Raw genomic sequence first — 17423 nt, forward strand, 5'->3', positions numbered from 1 at the left:
GGAAAACAGAAGCTAATTTATTTTTCAGGAAGTGAGAATAAAAAATTAAAAAAAACATCAAACACCATCTAAAACACTATGTATATCACAAGGCTTAAAAGTTGTACAATAAATTTTTAAGTAGCAAAGCACTGAATATATGAGTCCTCTATGCCATCTTTTTACATCAAAATTTACATTTTGGTATGGAAAAGAAATTCAAAAACAAGCATCTTCATTATTTAACTGTCGATGTTATCAAAATAGCAACTCTAAGTTGCTTTTGTTAGTGTGACATCACTGTAGAAAATAGTGACATCTATTTTATTTTATTCCTTTCGTTTCTAACATTTTTGTTTCATGTAGTATTAATAACAATATACAAAATAAATGAAAATCAAGCTTTGTTCACTTCTTTTATTAACCTTACCAAATCTATATAAATATAATAGTACTATCTGCAGTCTGTCCTAGTAACAACATTGCATGGTGTGGATGAATCCTCACCAAACTTGGCATGGAAGTTCATTTGGTCTATATAAGGGTATATAAAAATTCTTAATTTTACATTTTGCAGTTTTTATGGGCATTTTTATTACTATTACCTCACTTCCTGTGGATGGATATTATATATACAGCCAAAAATAATTTCAAATTAAAAAATACACAAACACTTGTTATTACTCACTTAAAAAACCTTTGCTGTTTTTGTTTAAGTCATTAACCCAAAACACATTTTTTTCTGTTGAATACAGAATTACTTCATTTGGATCCCAAACAACAGAACTTCAAATTAAAGCCCAACTGAACAACAGTGAGCAAAGCTCATGGAAAAACAGCCAAACTTAATAATTCCTTATACATGCACTTTTTATTAAAAAAAATCAAGAACAAAAACAATAGTTTGCTAACCTCTTCAAATGTTCCTTTACAATCTAATAAGTTCCAATTTAAAAGCAGTGTAAATTGAAAGAAAAAATTATATTTATAATTAAAAATGAAAAAAAAGTTTTAACAAATGTTGATTTTATGTAAATGATGTTTAACAAAATATTCTTTATTTTTTGTTATTACTGCTGTTACATAATTTAAAACAGTTACAAATTCTAGGCAAAATAAGAAATGTTTGTTAGTTTATCATCTTTAAAGTTTACAGTCAATTTACATACCATCAAGTACATAATAGAAATTAGTTTTTAAAATAATCATTAATTTTGACAACTGAAAAAAAGTTTTAAATACTCATTTCAAAGTTTATGGTATTTCACAAGTTACAGAATAAAATTAAAATAAGAAACCAAACAGAATAAAATACAGTTTATAGCTGAAGGACAAGAAAAAAATTAAATACATATCAGGTACTCCTTACAACTAAAATAAATATCACTACCATTGCTACAGTATATTAAGAGAACAAAAAAAAAAAAAGATATTTTTATCAAGTGTTACAAGTACCTGTGCAACTCTGCAGCCATCTCATCTATCTGGTCCTTGCCTCTTTGAGATGTTTTATCCTTCATTAAGTCACTATGGTCCAGAATTGAGTTTCTTTTCATGAAGAAAATTAAAATGTCACTAGAATATTCTAAGAACATTTCTTATTATGACAATATCATTCTAATACAAGTTTTCTGTTGTATCATTAAAAAGTAAGTGATTAAGTGTTGCATTTTTCATGGTAATATTTTAGATTTGAAACAATCAGTATAATAAGTCAATCTAAGACTTAATGTATAATAAAAAAACAATTTCAAAATTTATCAATATCAAAATAGTTATAAATGAAAATCTCCTTTTCTTCAATGCCATATCCACGGTATAGCCACATTATTAGAGACCTCTCACCACATATTATGACATACCAATAACATGCACATACAGAAAAGGGACCAATAATATGTTGTTTGTGATTCTGAAGAATTACTGTCAATTACTGATATCATACAAGTATTGATTAAGTAGGAACAGTTGAGCATTTTAGAATGATTGTTTACACAGCTGGGTATTTTTTGGTACTTTTATTTTTACTGTCTTGATTTCCACTGCCTTTATGAGGCTATTTAACACTCTCAGCAAACTATCAGTATTAACACTTGAGTGGTTCAGAGAATATAGTTTCCTGAGTTTTAATTTTTTCATTTTCATTTCTCTTTCCTATATTTTTTATCTAACACCAGGCATGCCAATGACATTTATGAAAAAAAGAGGAAAAGGTATATAGCCTGGCGCCAGAGGCACCACAGCGGGGCGCAGCCGCGCCTGACTAGGGGGGTTCGGGTATACAAACTATAACTTTCATTTACAGTTTTTAGCAGATTGATTTATTCTTTTAATTTGCATTCATTTTTTAGAAGATATATCAAAATATCTAAAATTAACAAATAAAATAAAAAGTAAATAAATGAAATTTAAGATTGTTTATTTGCTATTTATTCAGTTTAATTTTTTTCTAAATCAAAATATATTAGTAATACGAGTTAATAAAGCCAAAATAACTCAGTAAATATTTCAAATACAAATCATTTCATTATTATCCTTTTTGTCATCAATAACATCATCATCATCAACTACTGGTATGCTGCCAATTAAATGTTTTACAGTCATTGCCAATAACTACTTCTCTGCTGCATATATTCCATACAATTTTCAAATCACATAAAATTACTCTTTTGACTAATCATGACTACCTACAGTTCAAATTGTTCATCTACGCAATCTTGTCATTATACAACTGGTACCTTAATGTCAGTGAATTTTCCATTCTTTCACAAATTGACAATACAAACTAAAACAGCATATGAAGGAAAGCTATGACATTGCTTAAAAATTCAACTACTGATATGGTTCAATATTAAACTACTGATATCAGTGATATGCCTCAGAAATTAAATTTTGTACAGTCACTGACATCAACAACTAATGCTCTGCTGCATGTATTCCATTAAAATTTCAAATTACTTAAAATTACTCTACATGACTACCTACAGTAAAACTTGTTCATCTATACAATCTTGTCAGTAAATTACTGGTACCTCAATATCAGTATATTTTTCATTCTTTCACAATACAAACTGAAACAGCAAATCAAGGAAAGCTTTGACATTGCTTCAAAATAAAATTAATGATATGCTTTAAAATAAACCACTGGCACTGTATGCTGCAGATAATAATAAAATGTTTTTCAGTTACTGATATCAACTTCTGCTCTGCTGCATAAATTACAGTCAAATTTCAAATCACTTAATTTCCTTTAATCAATCTTGGCTACTTTCCTCTTTTTCGAGACAAGGGTTTCCAGTGCTCTCTTCCGAGCTTTTTTTCTCTCCTTCTCTGAATGGGCAGCTCTCTGTGCCTCTGCGGCTTTCTGGACTTTTTCTTTAGCCAAGGTGGCTGGGCCAGACTTACAGAACCATAGGCCTCAAGCCTTTCTGCCTTTTTCTTCTGATTCTCCCTCAGCTTTGAGGTATACTTTGAAGTTGCTGATCTAATGTCCTTACACATTCTCTTGTCCACAGGATCAAAATGGACATCTTTCCTTTTAAACATTTCAATCGCTGTTGTTTCTTTGGAGCGTAGAGAATATTTTATCGTCTGGTATGCACACGATACCAGATCACGAGACCTGCAACGAGACTGCCTCCAAGATGGCGGTCAGATTTTTTTTTTTTCTGCAATAAATATTGAAAAAATACGATTTCTCCTCAAAAACCACCTACCCGGCCCCCAAATCGCTCATATTTTCTCCTTGAATTTACACGAATCTCGTGGGTGATCGTTGATTGTTTAAAAACTGCGGAAATCCGCGTTTCAGCGGAAAAATGGCACGCATGTAACACACACACACACATATATATACTTGTATTATTTTAATATAAAATGCCTTTTTTCACAGCAAAAATCTGCCTTGGTGACACTGGGTTCAGAAGAAGACCACTATGGTTGGACTTCTTAACAGTAACTTTTACTGATTTCCTAAAGTCATACTTTATTATCTGGAAAGCAAAAAATGCTTACATCTTCTCTTCCTGTTATATTCTTAGTAATATCACCCATACAAAACAAACTGTTTTCAATGCGAGGGCCACAGAACCAACTTGCAATGGTTCTGTTCATGAGCTGGATCCTCTTAACTCTTTCAGAACAGGCTCGGTCCCTGGGACCAATCTCGTAAACATTTTCTGCTTTTCACAGTTTTCATGCTTTCACTTTTAAGTTAATAAGTTTATATTAATGAAATTTGGTGGCTTAACAGTAAACATTATAAGGCTTTCATACACAAAATATCACTTTTTTATCAAGTCTTAAGTTTATTTAAGCAATGTTTATTTCATGTCTTTTGCATGTTGCCTATCCAACATGCAAGTAATTTTCATTTTAAGATTAAAAATACTTTAAGTTTCAAACTTCATAGGTAAGATCCTTATAATGTTTGGATAGTTATCAAATGTTGTTTCATAAGAAAACTCTATATTTTATATTACTTTCACTAACAACTCTCTCTACAGTTCAGTTGATTTGACCAATATTGTAAAAACATTAAAATAAAAAAAGAGAGAGAGAGGAAATAAATATAAATTATACCTTTTTTGTTCAAGAATGACTGCAAATGATAATACAAAAACGTAAATGTTTAGACTAAATAGCTTAACACACTGGCTCCCACACGATTCATCAGTGGGTTGTGACAACCTTTCAGTAAGACCCACCAGTGAGCCATAGTTTATTTCCTTTTTAAAGGGTCACTTATTGGATGGGACACAACAGCTACACATACACTCTTCTTATAAAAAAAATAGTAAAATGATTAGTGGGATCCTGCAAAGTATCAGTGAAACAGGCTTGGGAACCAACGTGTTAAACCTAAAAATATTATACTTTGATATGTATTTATATTGATCTTTCTGCTGTGCCTGGCCAATAATACACAAGTTACAATGATACAGTGCATGTGCACTCATGTTATGATACCCAATAATATAACATTGACCTCTGTTCTTTACAAAGTGATCTGTCTTGAATGTGTTTTAGTGGACAAGTATTTTGTGAAATACAGTCACATTTCAATTATAATAAATTATACATGTATAAAGATTATTATTATTATTTACAAACAGATTCTTAAACTTTTCTTAAGACATAAAACAATAAATAAAGAAGTAAATGTTTTGATCTTTGTAGTCAGTTGCTGCTTGTTGTAGCTTGCTGAGCCTCAAGAAATTTTGCATGTGGAGGATGTTAAGCAAAATAATTCTCTTTAGGTTTTATATATACATATATACACACATACACATATGAATAAACAAAACAAATCATACATTTCTTTATCAATACCATATTTATCAAGTTTAGTAACTAAGCTGTATCTGTGTCTAAGAAAATATGAAATTTCAAAGAAGCTAAAGACTCAACTTACACAAAGGATTGTCTCAAAAGAAAGAGATGATACCATTATATTTGAAAATGGCTGACAAAATCACTAAGGGGACATTCTGGCTTTAGATTGGCTATTTGTATGTCATATATAGAATTAAGTGTACACAAGGGACCATTTCCAAAAATGGAAAGAGGTGAGTGGGGCCACTTTGTTTGATTCGATATGAGCAATATCTCAGTAAACAAAAAAGACAGGAGGTTATTAATTTTACATTCCAGCTTGACAATGTCAGTAATTTGAGTTCCTAATTCAGACAGAACTAAAGAAATTGTATTTTGATATCACAAACATCTAATTTGAACCAGTGCTGTATTCAACATTTCACATGACACACAAAAGTTGATGTTTAGATATGTTTTTTTAATACTTACTTTTAAATTAAGGGATTAAATAACGTATAATATGAAAACTTGAATTATAACCTACTGTTAGATATCTAGCTTAATGACATAAATTCATAAAATGGTGGTTCAATAAGTTTTGATTATGAATCAACAAACATGACATGGCTTTTGACCCACGATCCATATAGAAAGGGTTGATGGAAGTAACCTTTAAAGAAAGAACAAAATACAGCTTAGTTATGCAGTACATACACACAAGTGGTTTGCTCATGCAATATCACAAAGTTAACTGCTTGAAGAACTCCAGTTCACCATAAGCAATTCTTACTATAATATCCTCTCTAACTACATCAGGTGACTAATGAAAGTCTATTAAAACAGCTCAATCAATGTAATATCATAACAGAAAATCATCCGAGATAAATTACTACGACACATCACCGTTTAACTATAAGGAGATGATGTAAAATGGTACAGATAGTACACCAACAAAAATTAATGTTTATGAAGAGAATAAAATAATATTATAATATTAAACAATGAATTAAATATAAAGTGGTAATGTAGATATTTTTTTTTAACAAGTGTAAACAAAGTTGTCAGCAACTTTATTGTGAAGAATGATGTAAAGTTTTCTGCATTAAGTATATATACATATACAGTAACTTGTATTTTATTCATAAGGTTTTCATTACTGTTGATAAGTTTCTTTACATGTGCTATGTATTCACGGATTGTCAACAATCCTTTTAACTCCACTTTTTTCAGCAGGATTACTCTGAGTTATCATCATTTAAGTAAAACTTTACTGAATGAATTGTCAATTATCTTTTTTTGTAATTTCACTTTAATTCTAAGACCTTTACACATTTAGAGTCACAAATCATGATGATATCAAAGTTACTGGTGAGTACAAGGTCAATAAGATAATAAATATTGGGTCTAGGAATTAGATTGACAATGAGAGGATAAAGTGTTACCTAATTCCTCATTCATTATGTTTTCTAATACAATATTATTGGTAAGAATTCTACTTCTAATCTACTCTTTCAGAAAGTACTTACAAGTTTATAAATGTTAAGTAATAACTATGGCAGTAGTTTCCAAAGTGTACTGTGTAAAGTTGCTAGCTGTATTGTGAGAATTTTATCAAATGAAGAATAATTACGACACATAAAACTATATAAATATTCACGTAACTGCAAGGGTGTCATACAAATCTAGTACAGAAATGTTTTGAACTACTTTTTCCAATTTAACTAATTCTACACATATAGCAATAAATGGAACCATATGGAAAAACAAATCTTTATAGTCATTAGCAGTTGCTGTTTGAGACTTAACAGATGTCAAGTAGCAGCTAGTTTACACTGCTCATCACATTTAATGAAACCTGTCCCTATATTTCATTTTTATTAAACAAAAGTAAGTTTAGTATTTGACAGTCATTGGTAAATAATATATACTTATGGAAAAAAAACCTATAGCAAACCAAATTCATGTGTAAACATCAAAACAACACACAAGACATAAAAAGTTGTATACAGTCACATTTTTACACCTCTGAATTATTACTATTTATTAAAGTAAAGTTATTAATTTCATTTAGTGATTGTTTATTCAATTCTATACTACACCACACATAACTCACAAAAAAGATTATTTTTTTTATTCAATAGCTTAATTATTTTTCACATAATTATAATTGAAATAATAGTCCTTTGGAAACACTTTCACTCTCCTCTTTTAAACATAATTACATTTTATACTGTGAATAGTGATAATGGATATAAAGCTTTCTGCATTTTAAAAATTTGAACTTATTTACACACCTATTCAGTTTTAAGTCCTCAAGATGGGTGGAAGCTGTAGGTTGTTCCTGAATGTCATTATGAACAAATGAATAAAGTGCACTATCACCTTCAAATACACTAGAACCTCCAGAAACTGGAAAAAAGTTAAAGAATAATGATTGGAATAAATACTATAAAACGTGGTTGCTAACTGAAACAATACATGTAAAAATAAATGATACGTAGTTATATAAAACCTAGAACTAGTTTTCATTGTATGGTGTTTCATAACTTTTATCTAATAGACAGATAAGGCAATGGGTCACCAAATTTTTACATAAACCTGATAGGCATTTGGTTGGAAACTTGCATAAAAAAAAATTTCATTAAGTACTGTAATACTGCATAGGGACCTTTTACACAGTAATAAAACTTTGTAAATACACATTTTTCAGTTAGTAAGCATAGCCAACATCCAGTAATGTGGTGTTCTTTTTACTTCTGCTCACAAGTTCTAAGAATTGAGTTTTTTCTCCAATACACATTGGGTTATGTTTATCTGCAAACTACTGGTGAGCCAGGTGCAGCTCCAAGACTTTCAAATGATCACAGCTGACTAAGTGTAACTCTTGAAAATGGCTTAAAACTAAAATGTCAAACCAGCAGGATAACTTACTCTAATTGCAGTTTTAGACATGTGTTTTACTTTTATATGACCCATAAATATGTATGCCACATATCATTTAGTAGTGAACACGTTAAAGCATTGGTTGAATTATTTATTCTGTAATTTTATAATTTTTTGTAGCTAATAGTAATCATTCCTCTTTCTGTATTTAATAGTTGGAAGAAGAAAAACTGTTTTCAAAGTATTATAAACATCTAGGATTCACAAAATAAGTAAAAAAGGCATCTGTATTGAGAAAAATACACTAAAATGGGATCCTTTTGTTTAAAATTGGTGTTATGTAATTAGAAGTATTTGTATTATATGATATCATGACTATCAACTGCTAAACCTTACCTATCAAACTATGTGACAAGGTCTTGGAAAGTTCTTTACTTTCTGTGATAAACTGCCTCACACGATCTACACACTCAGGAGTCAAGATACTGGAGTTTAAGTGGCCGTTACCATCGTAAATCAGAAGCTTTTCCAAGAAATCAGCAAGCTCCTCTAAACGAGATTGTAGTAATTCACAAACTCTCTGGGAATAGAATAACTGATTCTGTAGCTTGTCTACATCATCATGATGCATAACCTGAGATATTTTCAAAGCAATTCAAAATCAGCTTTATCATAATATTTAAGTCTTTCAATAGGACTCAATAAATTGTATCACTGACAATAGGTTGCATTTTTCTTATGGTAAAGTAATTATTTTTTCTGAATAAGAATTTCATTTAGTTTCACATAAAACAATTTGGTAATAAAATTCAATATAAAGAATCAAGCTGGTCCTTAAGCCTTTTCCTACAAAGTGTACCACCTACTATACAGCTGAAAACTGAGTGCCTATGTTTATGAGAGATTTAATTGGAACTAAACTTACTTCTTTTTATTATTTTTTCATCATATGAGTGTGATTCCACCCCAATTTAACAGAGTTTTAGGTTAATATAAATTAGTTCAAAAGCAATAATTAAATAATTATAACTTCAAATAAAACCTCCAACTTTATCAAAGTTTAACATGTTTGGTACAAAAATGAAAAGTAAATATATAACTATTCACAGTCTTTGTTATATTTGTGTGTGCACTGATGTCTCAAGCATATCCAAAAATGCAAGTCATGATAGTGATGTTTTGTGTCAAAATGATACTTCTAATTTAATTACAAACCTAGACTTACTGTGTTCTCAGCATTTCCTAGACTATTCTGAGCCTGTTTTTCTAGTTGCTCTATTCTCAAGACAAGCACACAGACTTCTTCTTTAAGTTGGCAGACATCCTCTGAATGACCGAAGTGTGAAAGGTTATGGGACTGAAGCTGTTTCCACAGTGGGGAGCCACCACTCTTTCTTCCACCATCTAAGCATGCAGGTAAGCTGTGACGAACATTTGGAGAAATAATATTCTTGTTTAGCGTTTCCAAAATTCCCTTCTTTCCATGTGAAAGGTTATGAACACTTGGTTGAGAAACCGAGTCAACTGTCAAAAGCTGATTTACCTTTGACATGGAGGTTATTACATCAATGTCTTTATGTTCTTTTAAACTTGTTACATCACCTTCACTCTTACTCAACAGAAGATTCTCAGGTATTCTAAGACAACCAGCTTCTTGCAGCTGAGTTCGGTAGTAATTAGCTAGAGCTGTCTGCTTTCTGGCAACAGTTTTGTTGTTTTCATTCTGAAAATGAAGGACTTGAATCTGCCAACAAAGGAAATAATTCAAATACATTTCTTCCTTTGTTTACACAGCATATGAAACTACTGGCTACACTTATTGTGTATACTTAAATACTTTGTTTTCTGCACACTTATTATATACAAATGTGGGTACAGCTCTATATTTCTTACACTTATTGTTAGCTAACCCTTATTTTCTTCTCTCTTTTGTCAACAGAAAAATTAGTCTACTTTCCAGATAAGCATTCTAATGACATACAAGTCCCTGAAATAGAATATCTAACTACAATTTAGTTGTTCTTCTAAGACCTAACAAGGTTGTAAAAATGTGAAATGATGAGTGGGGAACAACCTTATTGTCAAGCTAACAAATAAAAAAAATCTTATTATATATTAACACTAATTTTGAAAGAACAATTGGAAGCTTGTTGACTCAAATAATCTCTTTCTATTCTTTATAAACAAGTATGTCAAATAAGACTGGTTTTTAAAACAGCCTTAAAAATTAAGAGATGGGTGGGGCTTCTGTCTTGCATGTTTCAGCATGCAGCTGCATTAAAGTATCTGTTGTATCCACTATGGAGAACTGAGCTCCAGATATTTGGCATTGTAGTTCCCTAAACTTACCACAGACCCATTACAAGACAGATTACTATAATTGGTTGAAAACTTTGATTTATATCTCTGGAAACAGAGATATTAGGAATTGATACTATAGTATTGAGTTTGAATTGTATAGAGATTGTGTCTTAAATACAACAGGGTTATATTAACATGGAGTTATATACAACACTGGAGTGAGTGCTCAAGCATTACGTGACAACAAAAGTGAAGATTGAGTGTTTTTAAATATACTCTTTCGAAAATAAGAAATAAAACTTACATAAAAATCTGAGTCCTAAAGGACATACTAATGCCAAATTGTATTGATACACATTAATAATGAAGTGGTTACCTTAACTTTTGAAAGTTACTCTATGATATATTGTGACACGTGCAAAAGAACCGAATCATCTACACAAGGTTAAATATACATAAACAGTCCATAAGAACAGTTTCCTAATAGCATAAGCAACATTCAAGAAAATTACCATAACAAAGAACAAGACAATTCAAAGCCTAAAAGGAGGTATATTACTGTGTTAGTCATCTCTCCCACATTGTAAATTAACAAAAATCATAAATACATAAAAATCAACATTTTCAGCTGCAGATGTGTACCTTTGAATAAGACATTTATACAGTGTTTATTCCACATGTGATATACCATCAAGACACTAAAAAATATATTTGTTCCTAAGATTGTGTCAGTAAATTATTCTTAAAGAGCTGATGTTTAATTTAATCCACATGGGTATGGATCAAATTGCACATACTATAAACTTTTACAGAGTACTATTCCACATGGTATTATGTATTTGATGTCAGAGTTATCAATTACTTATTTTACCGTTCATTGATAATATCGGGTACAGTACACTAGGATGCAGAAAACAGCTTTAGATATGTATTTTGGAGATCCTGAAAGTCATGTAAATTCATTATACAAACTGTATGAGACAGAAGTATTTTTATACCTCACACGAACATCATTTAACACTTCACCTTGTCAGAATCTGAGACTTGTACATTTTACTAAAAGTTTATTATAATTTGTGTAGATACGCATAGAATTTGGAATTAGTTAAGATTTCTTCTCAAATACAGGGTTGTTCCACTGGATCAACTCAATGTACATTCAGTTAAGATTAAGAACATGTCCCCATAACATATCATTATTTATTTACATGTGTGTGTGTGTGTATGTATTTATATAAGTAATCTCCTGGAACATAATAATATGTAAAAAAATTATTAAAAGGAACACTAGGTTTGAAATACTGTTTTTTAATATTCTCTATTTAGTTGGAAACACGTCACTAATCTTCAGGCAACCTAATTAAATACATCATAATTTTTACAAAATCAAACTGCTTTTTAATAAATATATCATAGTGAAAAATATTTTAACAAAAATATAAATAACACATAAATAAAGCATAACCAAATACTTGAGACATTTACAATATATTTAAATAAAATTCAAATTACTTCCAAATATTTTTATGATACGACTTTCATATAATAATTATTTCAGTTAGTTACCACAAGATCAAACTAAAAAACATAAAAATAAAGGGTCTTGTAACACACCACAGGTACACAGGTTATAATTGTAAAAATGTGCAGAAAACTAATATGGACTCTGACTTGGGTGTTCAACGTGAAACTTGTGTTGATGCATTCTATATCTTAAATTTTTAGTTTGACCAATATAACTTTCACAACTTACTCTCCATTTTAATACAAAGATACAGTTCTTGGAATTGAAAAAAAAAATCTTTTGGTTTCAAACATATGATTTTTAACTATGTTTTCAATAATATATCCTAGACTACAGAATTGGCATCTTAGGTTATCACAATGGGTAATACTATTTTGTCTATTTTCAGTAAACCAGCCAACTAAATATATTAAAAAAATACAGTATTTTAAACCTGGTGGTTCTTTTAGTATTTTTGATATATATAAACATGTTACACATAGTTGTTACATGTTTCTTCTTGTTTACAAATGTCACCACACCCACATGGTATGACATAAACTTTGTAAAAAGACATGAGCATAAGTAAAGAAATAAAAACGAAAGCTAGCACATGAAATACATATCTATTGATGTGAAAACAAATAAATGTGAAAGTGTCTGGCTGTAAAGAATGTACCAATTTAAAATGTTTGGTAACATTTGCTTGTGTGTGTGTGATGTTTTTTATGTAAGGTTAATAATTGGTGAATATCAATACATGATATAGCTTACTGATATAAACCTGTATTCAATAAAAACTGTTTAAACATATATAACATGCTAGAGAAATGTTAAATATTTCAGTTTAAAGTACCACTCACCTCTTGTTGGGCTTTAGATAACAAGTCTTTCAACCTGTCCACCTGGTCATGTTCCAAACATCGTACGTCAGTTAATGTTTGAAGTTGAGTTGAAGAAAATGGTGGTGAAGAACTTCTTAAACACCTATCTTTCATCTTGATTCCTTTCTCCTCCTTACTAGGAGGTTCACTTTTTGCTCGAGGTACGGATGTCTTTTGATTGAGAGAGGAAATAAAAGTTATAATCATAATTTGATAAAATACATGATTGAAAGGTATAAAAATGTTCTGATATATTCATAAACATGGTATTTTAAAGCAATTCCAATGATAATTCTTAATTTTGACAAGATGTAGATATAAAAAATTCCATTTTTGTTTTCTTATTTAAAGTTGATAATTTCAACAGTTGTTAATATAAATTAAAAGTAGACAGTTTTGCTTATGTGACAAATTATAATTTGTCTTCAAGACAGCATTAATCTCCACTGTTTAGTTACAAATAAAAATCATTACATTCAACCAAAAGGTGAGCTGAAACCTCTAGTAAGAATAAGAACATCCATACTTGAAGAGAACAAATTACAAATTTAACACACAATATCTTGTCTCTTTATTATTAAATGTATTACCTTAATCAGTTATAAATCTCATTAACATATTAGTTTATCATTAAGTAACAAATGCACGTTTTAAACTGCCATTACTTCTGTTGTTCAAAATGTAATTGTAGTTTCTGCCTGCATCTGACATCTGAAAAGAATCATTAGAAACTCTTACAATTTTTCAAGAAATTTTAACTTGTACCCTATTTTTGAAATCTGGATTTCTAATTGAACACTAAACAAGTGAAAACCCAAAAATATTTATTGTAATACATAATTTCAATATCATACAACTATTTAGTTTCATAATTTTTTTATTAAATAACTTTGCTTTATAATAAGTTCCAAGACATAAGCATAATAATAGTTTATTTTTCTTCTTCCTAGAGTCCATTTTCATTTTTTAATTGTATTTATGAAAAACGTTATAAACATTTATGGCATAAATAGTTTACAGTTCTACTCCATATTGATTTCCCACTGGCACAGCAGTACGTCCAGAAATTTACAACACTAGAAACCAAGTTTTGATACCCATGGTGAGCAGAGTACAAACAGTCAACTGTGTAGCTTTGAGCTTAATCACTAACAAACAAACCCTCTCCACAAGTCACTAAATCTTTTAATCTAGTGTCACTTCTAACCACTTTCTTTAATAACCTTGCCCTCACTTCTTCTATCACTAAGTTATTCTCCCTGATGTTAAAAGGTTCCAGCCCTGCTAATGTTCATATTGCAACTACCAGATCTTGCTCTTTATTTCCAGTTCTCAAGAAACTGCATTTTATTTGTCACCATGGTTACAGCTCTTATTTTTAAAAAATGTAGGAATTATAACATACAATATACCCAGTGGCTTTCAGTTGCATTTGCATATAGCTGTGGTAGGAGGAAAGATTAATGCTCACATGGAAACTTCAAAAAAACTGCTGACCCCCACAAAATCTTTTGCACCATGTTCAAAGTACAGTGGAACTGAGTGATTAACTACAATAATCAATTACCTAGGAGCACTGGTTTCATTGATTAAGGTGATGTAAAATAATCAATTAATTTGAATTACAATTAAATAGATTAATGTTATGAAAATGGAGTATAGTTCTCAACCAGCTACTTTCTTTCTAGGATATTCACAGTAATCCTTATAGTAGAGTTGAGACCAACCATTTTCTTCATATTTCTCAAAGATGTTCCTATTATACATTACAAATCATAATTAGCAGTTAACACACTTTTCTACTTATGTTTGAAGCTTCCAAAATGTGAGAAATATACAAGGAATGATAAATAACTCTCTTAAGTACAAAACAGAACAAAAAACTGTGACAACTTCACAATGGTTTCAGTTGCATACCTAAGCCTGAAACAAATTCTACACTCACTAAATAATAACATTAGGGTTAGGTCTAAAAGAAAAACTCAAATATACTAAGCCTTTCTTCAAGTAGGACATCTGTTAGTAACTGCTAAAATAACCTCTAAGAATGGTAACAAAGACTTCACTTTTTCAAACTTATCATCCAATAATAAAGGGACAAGAACAACAACAAATAAACAGAAAACGCCCAGATACTAAAGTAGGAAAACATATAAAAACAGATGCAAAATCAAAGAAGCTCTACTTATACAACAACTAAAACCAATAACAAGGAACACCTTTATACCTATACTAATTAATAACTTAACATCTAACTACAACGGCCCCTACAATCCTGTACCTATTTACACTCTCATCCTTCAGACAGGTGCGCCCAGCAATAGTCAGTTGCAAACTCTTTGTTAACCCGAAGATGACCCAAAAAGGTCAAAACGTTGTTTTCTGCTTTATTTTGGTAAAAGTGTTAATACCCATACCAGTTGTCCTGATATACATTTTTACTTCAAGTAGGTTTCTCATCATCACTAGTTAATTGCATAAAACATATTTGCAACAACTTGCATTCCATAGTACATCATTTTTAACTGACAAACCTTGTGGAACCTACTTTTTTTAACCTATAAACAATTTAATGTATACCCAACCATAATTATTAGAAATTAAAATTGAGCTGTTGCACAAAATATAAACAGTAATCTAGAACAATAATTCCTGGAAAACTTTCCGTTTAAGGTTTCTATCTCTAGATAAAAACAAATTAACTACTTACTCTTTCAATCTCATGACTGTCTTCATCACTTAAATTGGTGTTACATTTTCTTTCATTTCTCAGGAACTTTTCAAGATTATTCAGCATTCTTTGCAAACGATAAACTTTCTTCTGGACAGAAGTTTAAAAAATGGTACAAATTAAATAATTCATTCATTGAAATATAAAACGAATTTTCCTTATTTTCAATGAGAAAAATTGTATTCAAGTTTTCAGTATATTATTGAGCATCTTTTTTCGTTTATTAATACAAATTTTAACATTTACTCATAAATTAGACAAAAAACAAGTTTTTGACTGTATACAATAAAATCTTTGTTACAGTTAAGTTTTAACCCCCCAAAAGTCACAAGTTTATATATCTAAAAAAATGTGCAAAAGTTTCATAAGATTTATCATCAATAAATTACTTTAAAAAATAAAATTTTCACTTTATACCTCTGGATACAGTTAATCAAAATGTGTATCTCAACATGTTTTATTTGTAATTACACACTTTAGATAATCTTTCTATTCCTATTTATGCTTTCAAGTTTTAGAGCAAAATAATTTAACCCTGTGGAAATGGATACATAATATGTTTGTCATGACCTCTGTATAATTTTTAATTAAACTACTTTATTATCAATATATGTCTATAAATGTGGCATCAATACATAGTTCATAAATCAAATTGTAATAACATAAGTTTTTAACTTCTCAATTTCAAAAAAAAATATTTAAAAATATTCAAGTTTCACTTCTCTGTATCACATGACAATTTTTCACTTCAAAATAAACATTGTAGGTAGTCTTTCCACCCAATTTATGTTTGAGTTTTAATGAAAGTTACAAACTTATATTACAGATATTGTTAAGATATAATCTAACTTATAGCATTCAATCATCTTGTTTTACTCAGACATAAACTAAAAAGTCCAACTCACATGCCACACTTGTCTATCCTTTCTTTCTTTCACAAAATATCAGTAATTCTCTCTGATGCTTACAATCAAACTATTTATAACCAATAGAAAGAAAATATTTTTATTTTACTGATTTACACATAACACTAATTCTCATTGGCAGTTTTGAATTAGGTAAGGGGAGGGATAAACACCACAGTTATTTAGTTTGAAAGAGTAAAGAGTAAACAATATTACATTGGCCTACTCTTATCAACTGGGGCACTTGGCAACTAGTGTTCCCCTTCAATCCCATACATGATTTATTATAGAAACTATATTTGTAATTGAGAAAATTGGCATGAGTTTTAAAAGAATTTTTGAGAAAGAAGCTGTGAGGAAGCTCAGATGAGGGAAAATGAAATTATTTTTGGTTCAGTTGTGGTAGAGTCGATGATGTCAGCAAGGCAAAGCAAACAGATCCAGACATGTATGTGGATGGGTTCAGAACTTAAAATTGTATTTTAAATATATTTTATTAGGATGGTGTTTAAGGAATGATTATGATTGAAATTAAAATTACACTGAATAAAGTTCAAAGCCCTTTTCAGGGGTGCAGCATGGACCATAAACTTCAATGCCCTTTTGATGGGAGAGGGGGGGAAACCAGAGTGCCTGGAAAAACGTACTTTGACTGGACAAACAAAAATAATCTATCTGTCCTGTGTCCTGTTATTAAAGTAACACATGATGATTAGACATAAAGAAATGGTATCCAAGATTTTGTGTAAGTGTTAGATTCTTTGTTTTGCTGTTTACAGAACAGACTGTATGACAAGATGTGTTTGGTGGGAGCACCAGAAATTTTGAAGAGTGCAGCAGTGAAACTATTTCATTTTTCCATTTTTTTATAATAGCTGAATGAAATTTTAGTTGGCCTATCTTTTAAAATGGGTGTGTTG

The 17423-nt window shown here is 30.1% G+C and overlaps 1 protein-coding gene across 1 annotated transcript in view; it reads right to left on the reverse strand.

Annotated features, from left to right (window-relative positions):
* Positions 1–17423, reverse strand: part of LOC143230833 (uncharacterized) — a 56677-nt gene that overhangs the window by 27696 nt on the left and 11558 nt on the right. The window contains 6 exon segments of the mRNA XM_076465050.1: positions 1435–1527; positions 7590–7704; positions 8575–8812; positions 9404–9922; positions 12847–13038; positions 15578–15688. Of these exon segments, the coding sequence (XP_076321165.1) occupies positions 1435–1527; positions 7590–7704; positions 8575–8812; positions 9404–9922; positions 12847–13038; positions 15578–15688 (1268 nt within the window).

This window comes from Tachypleus tridentatus, chromosome 10 (genome assembly GCF_004210375.1).
Source record: "Tachypleus tridentatus isolate NWPU-2018 chromosome 10, ASM421037v1, whole genome shotgun sequence".
In the NCBI taxonomy this organism is placed as follows: domain Eukaryota; kingdom Metazoa; phylum Arthropoda; class Merostomata; order Xiphosura; family Limulidae; genus Tachypleus; species Tachypleus tridentatus.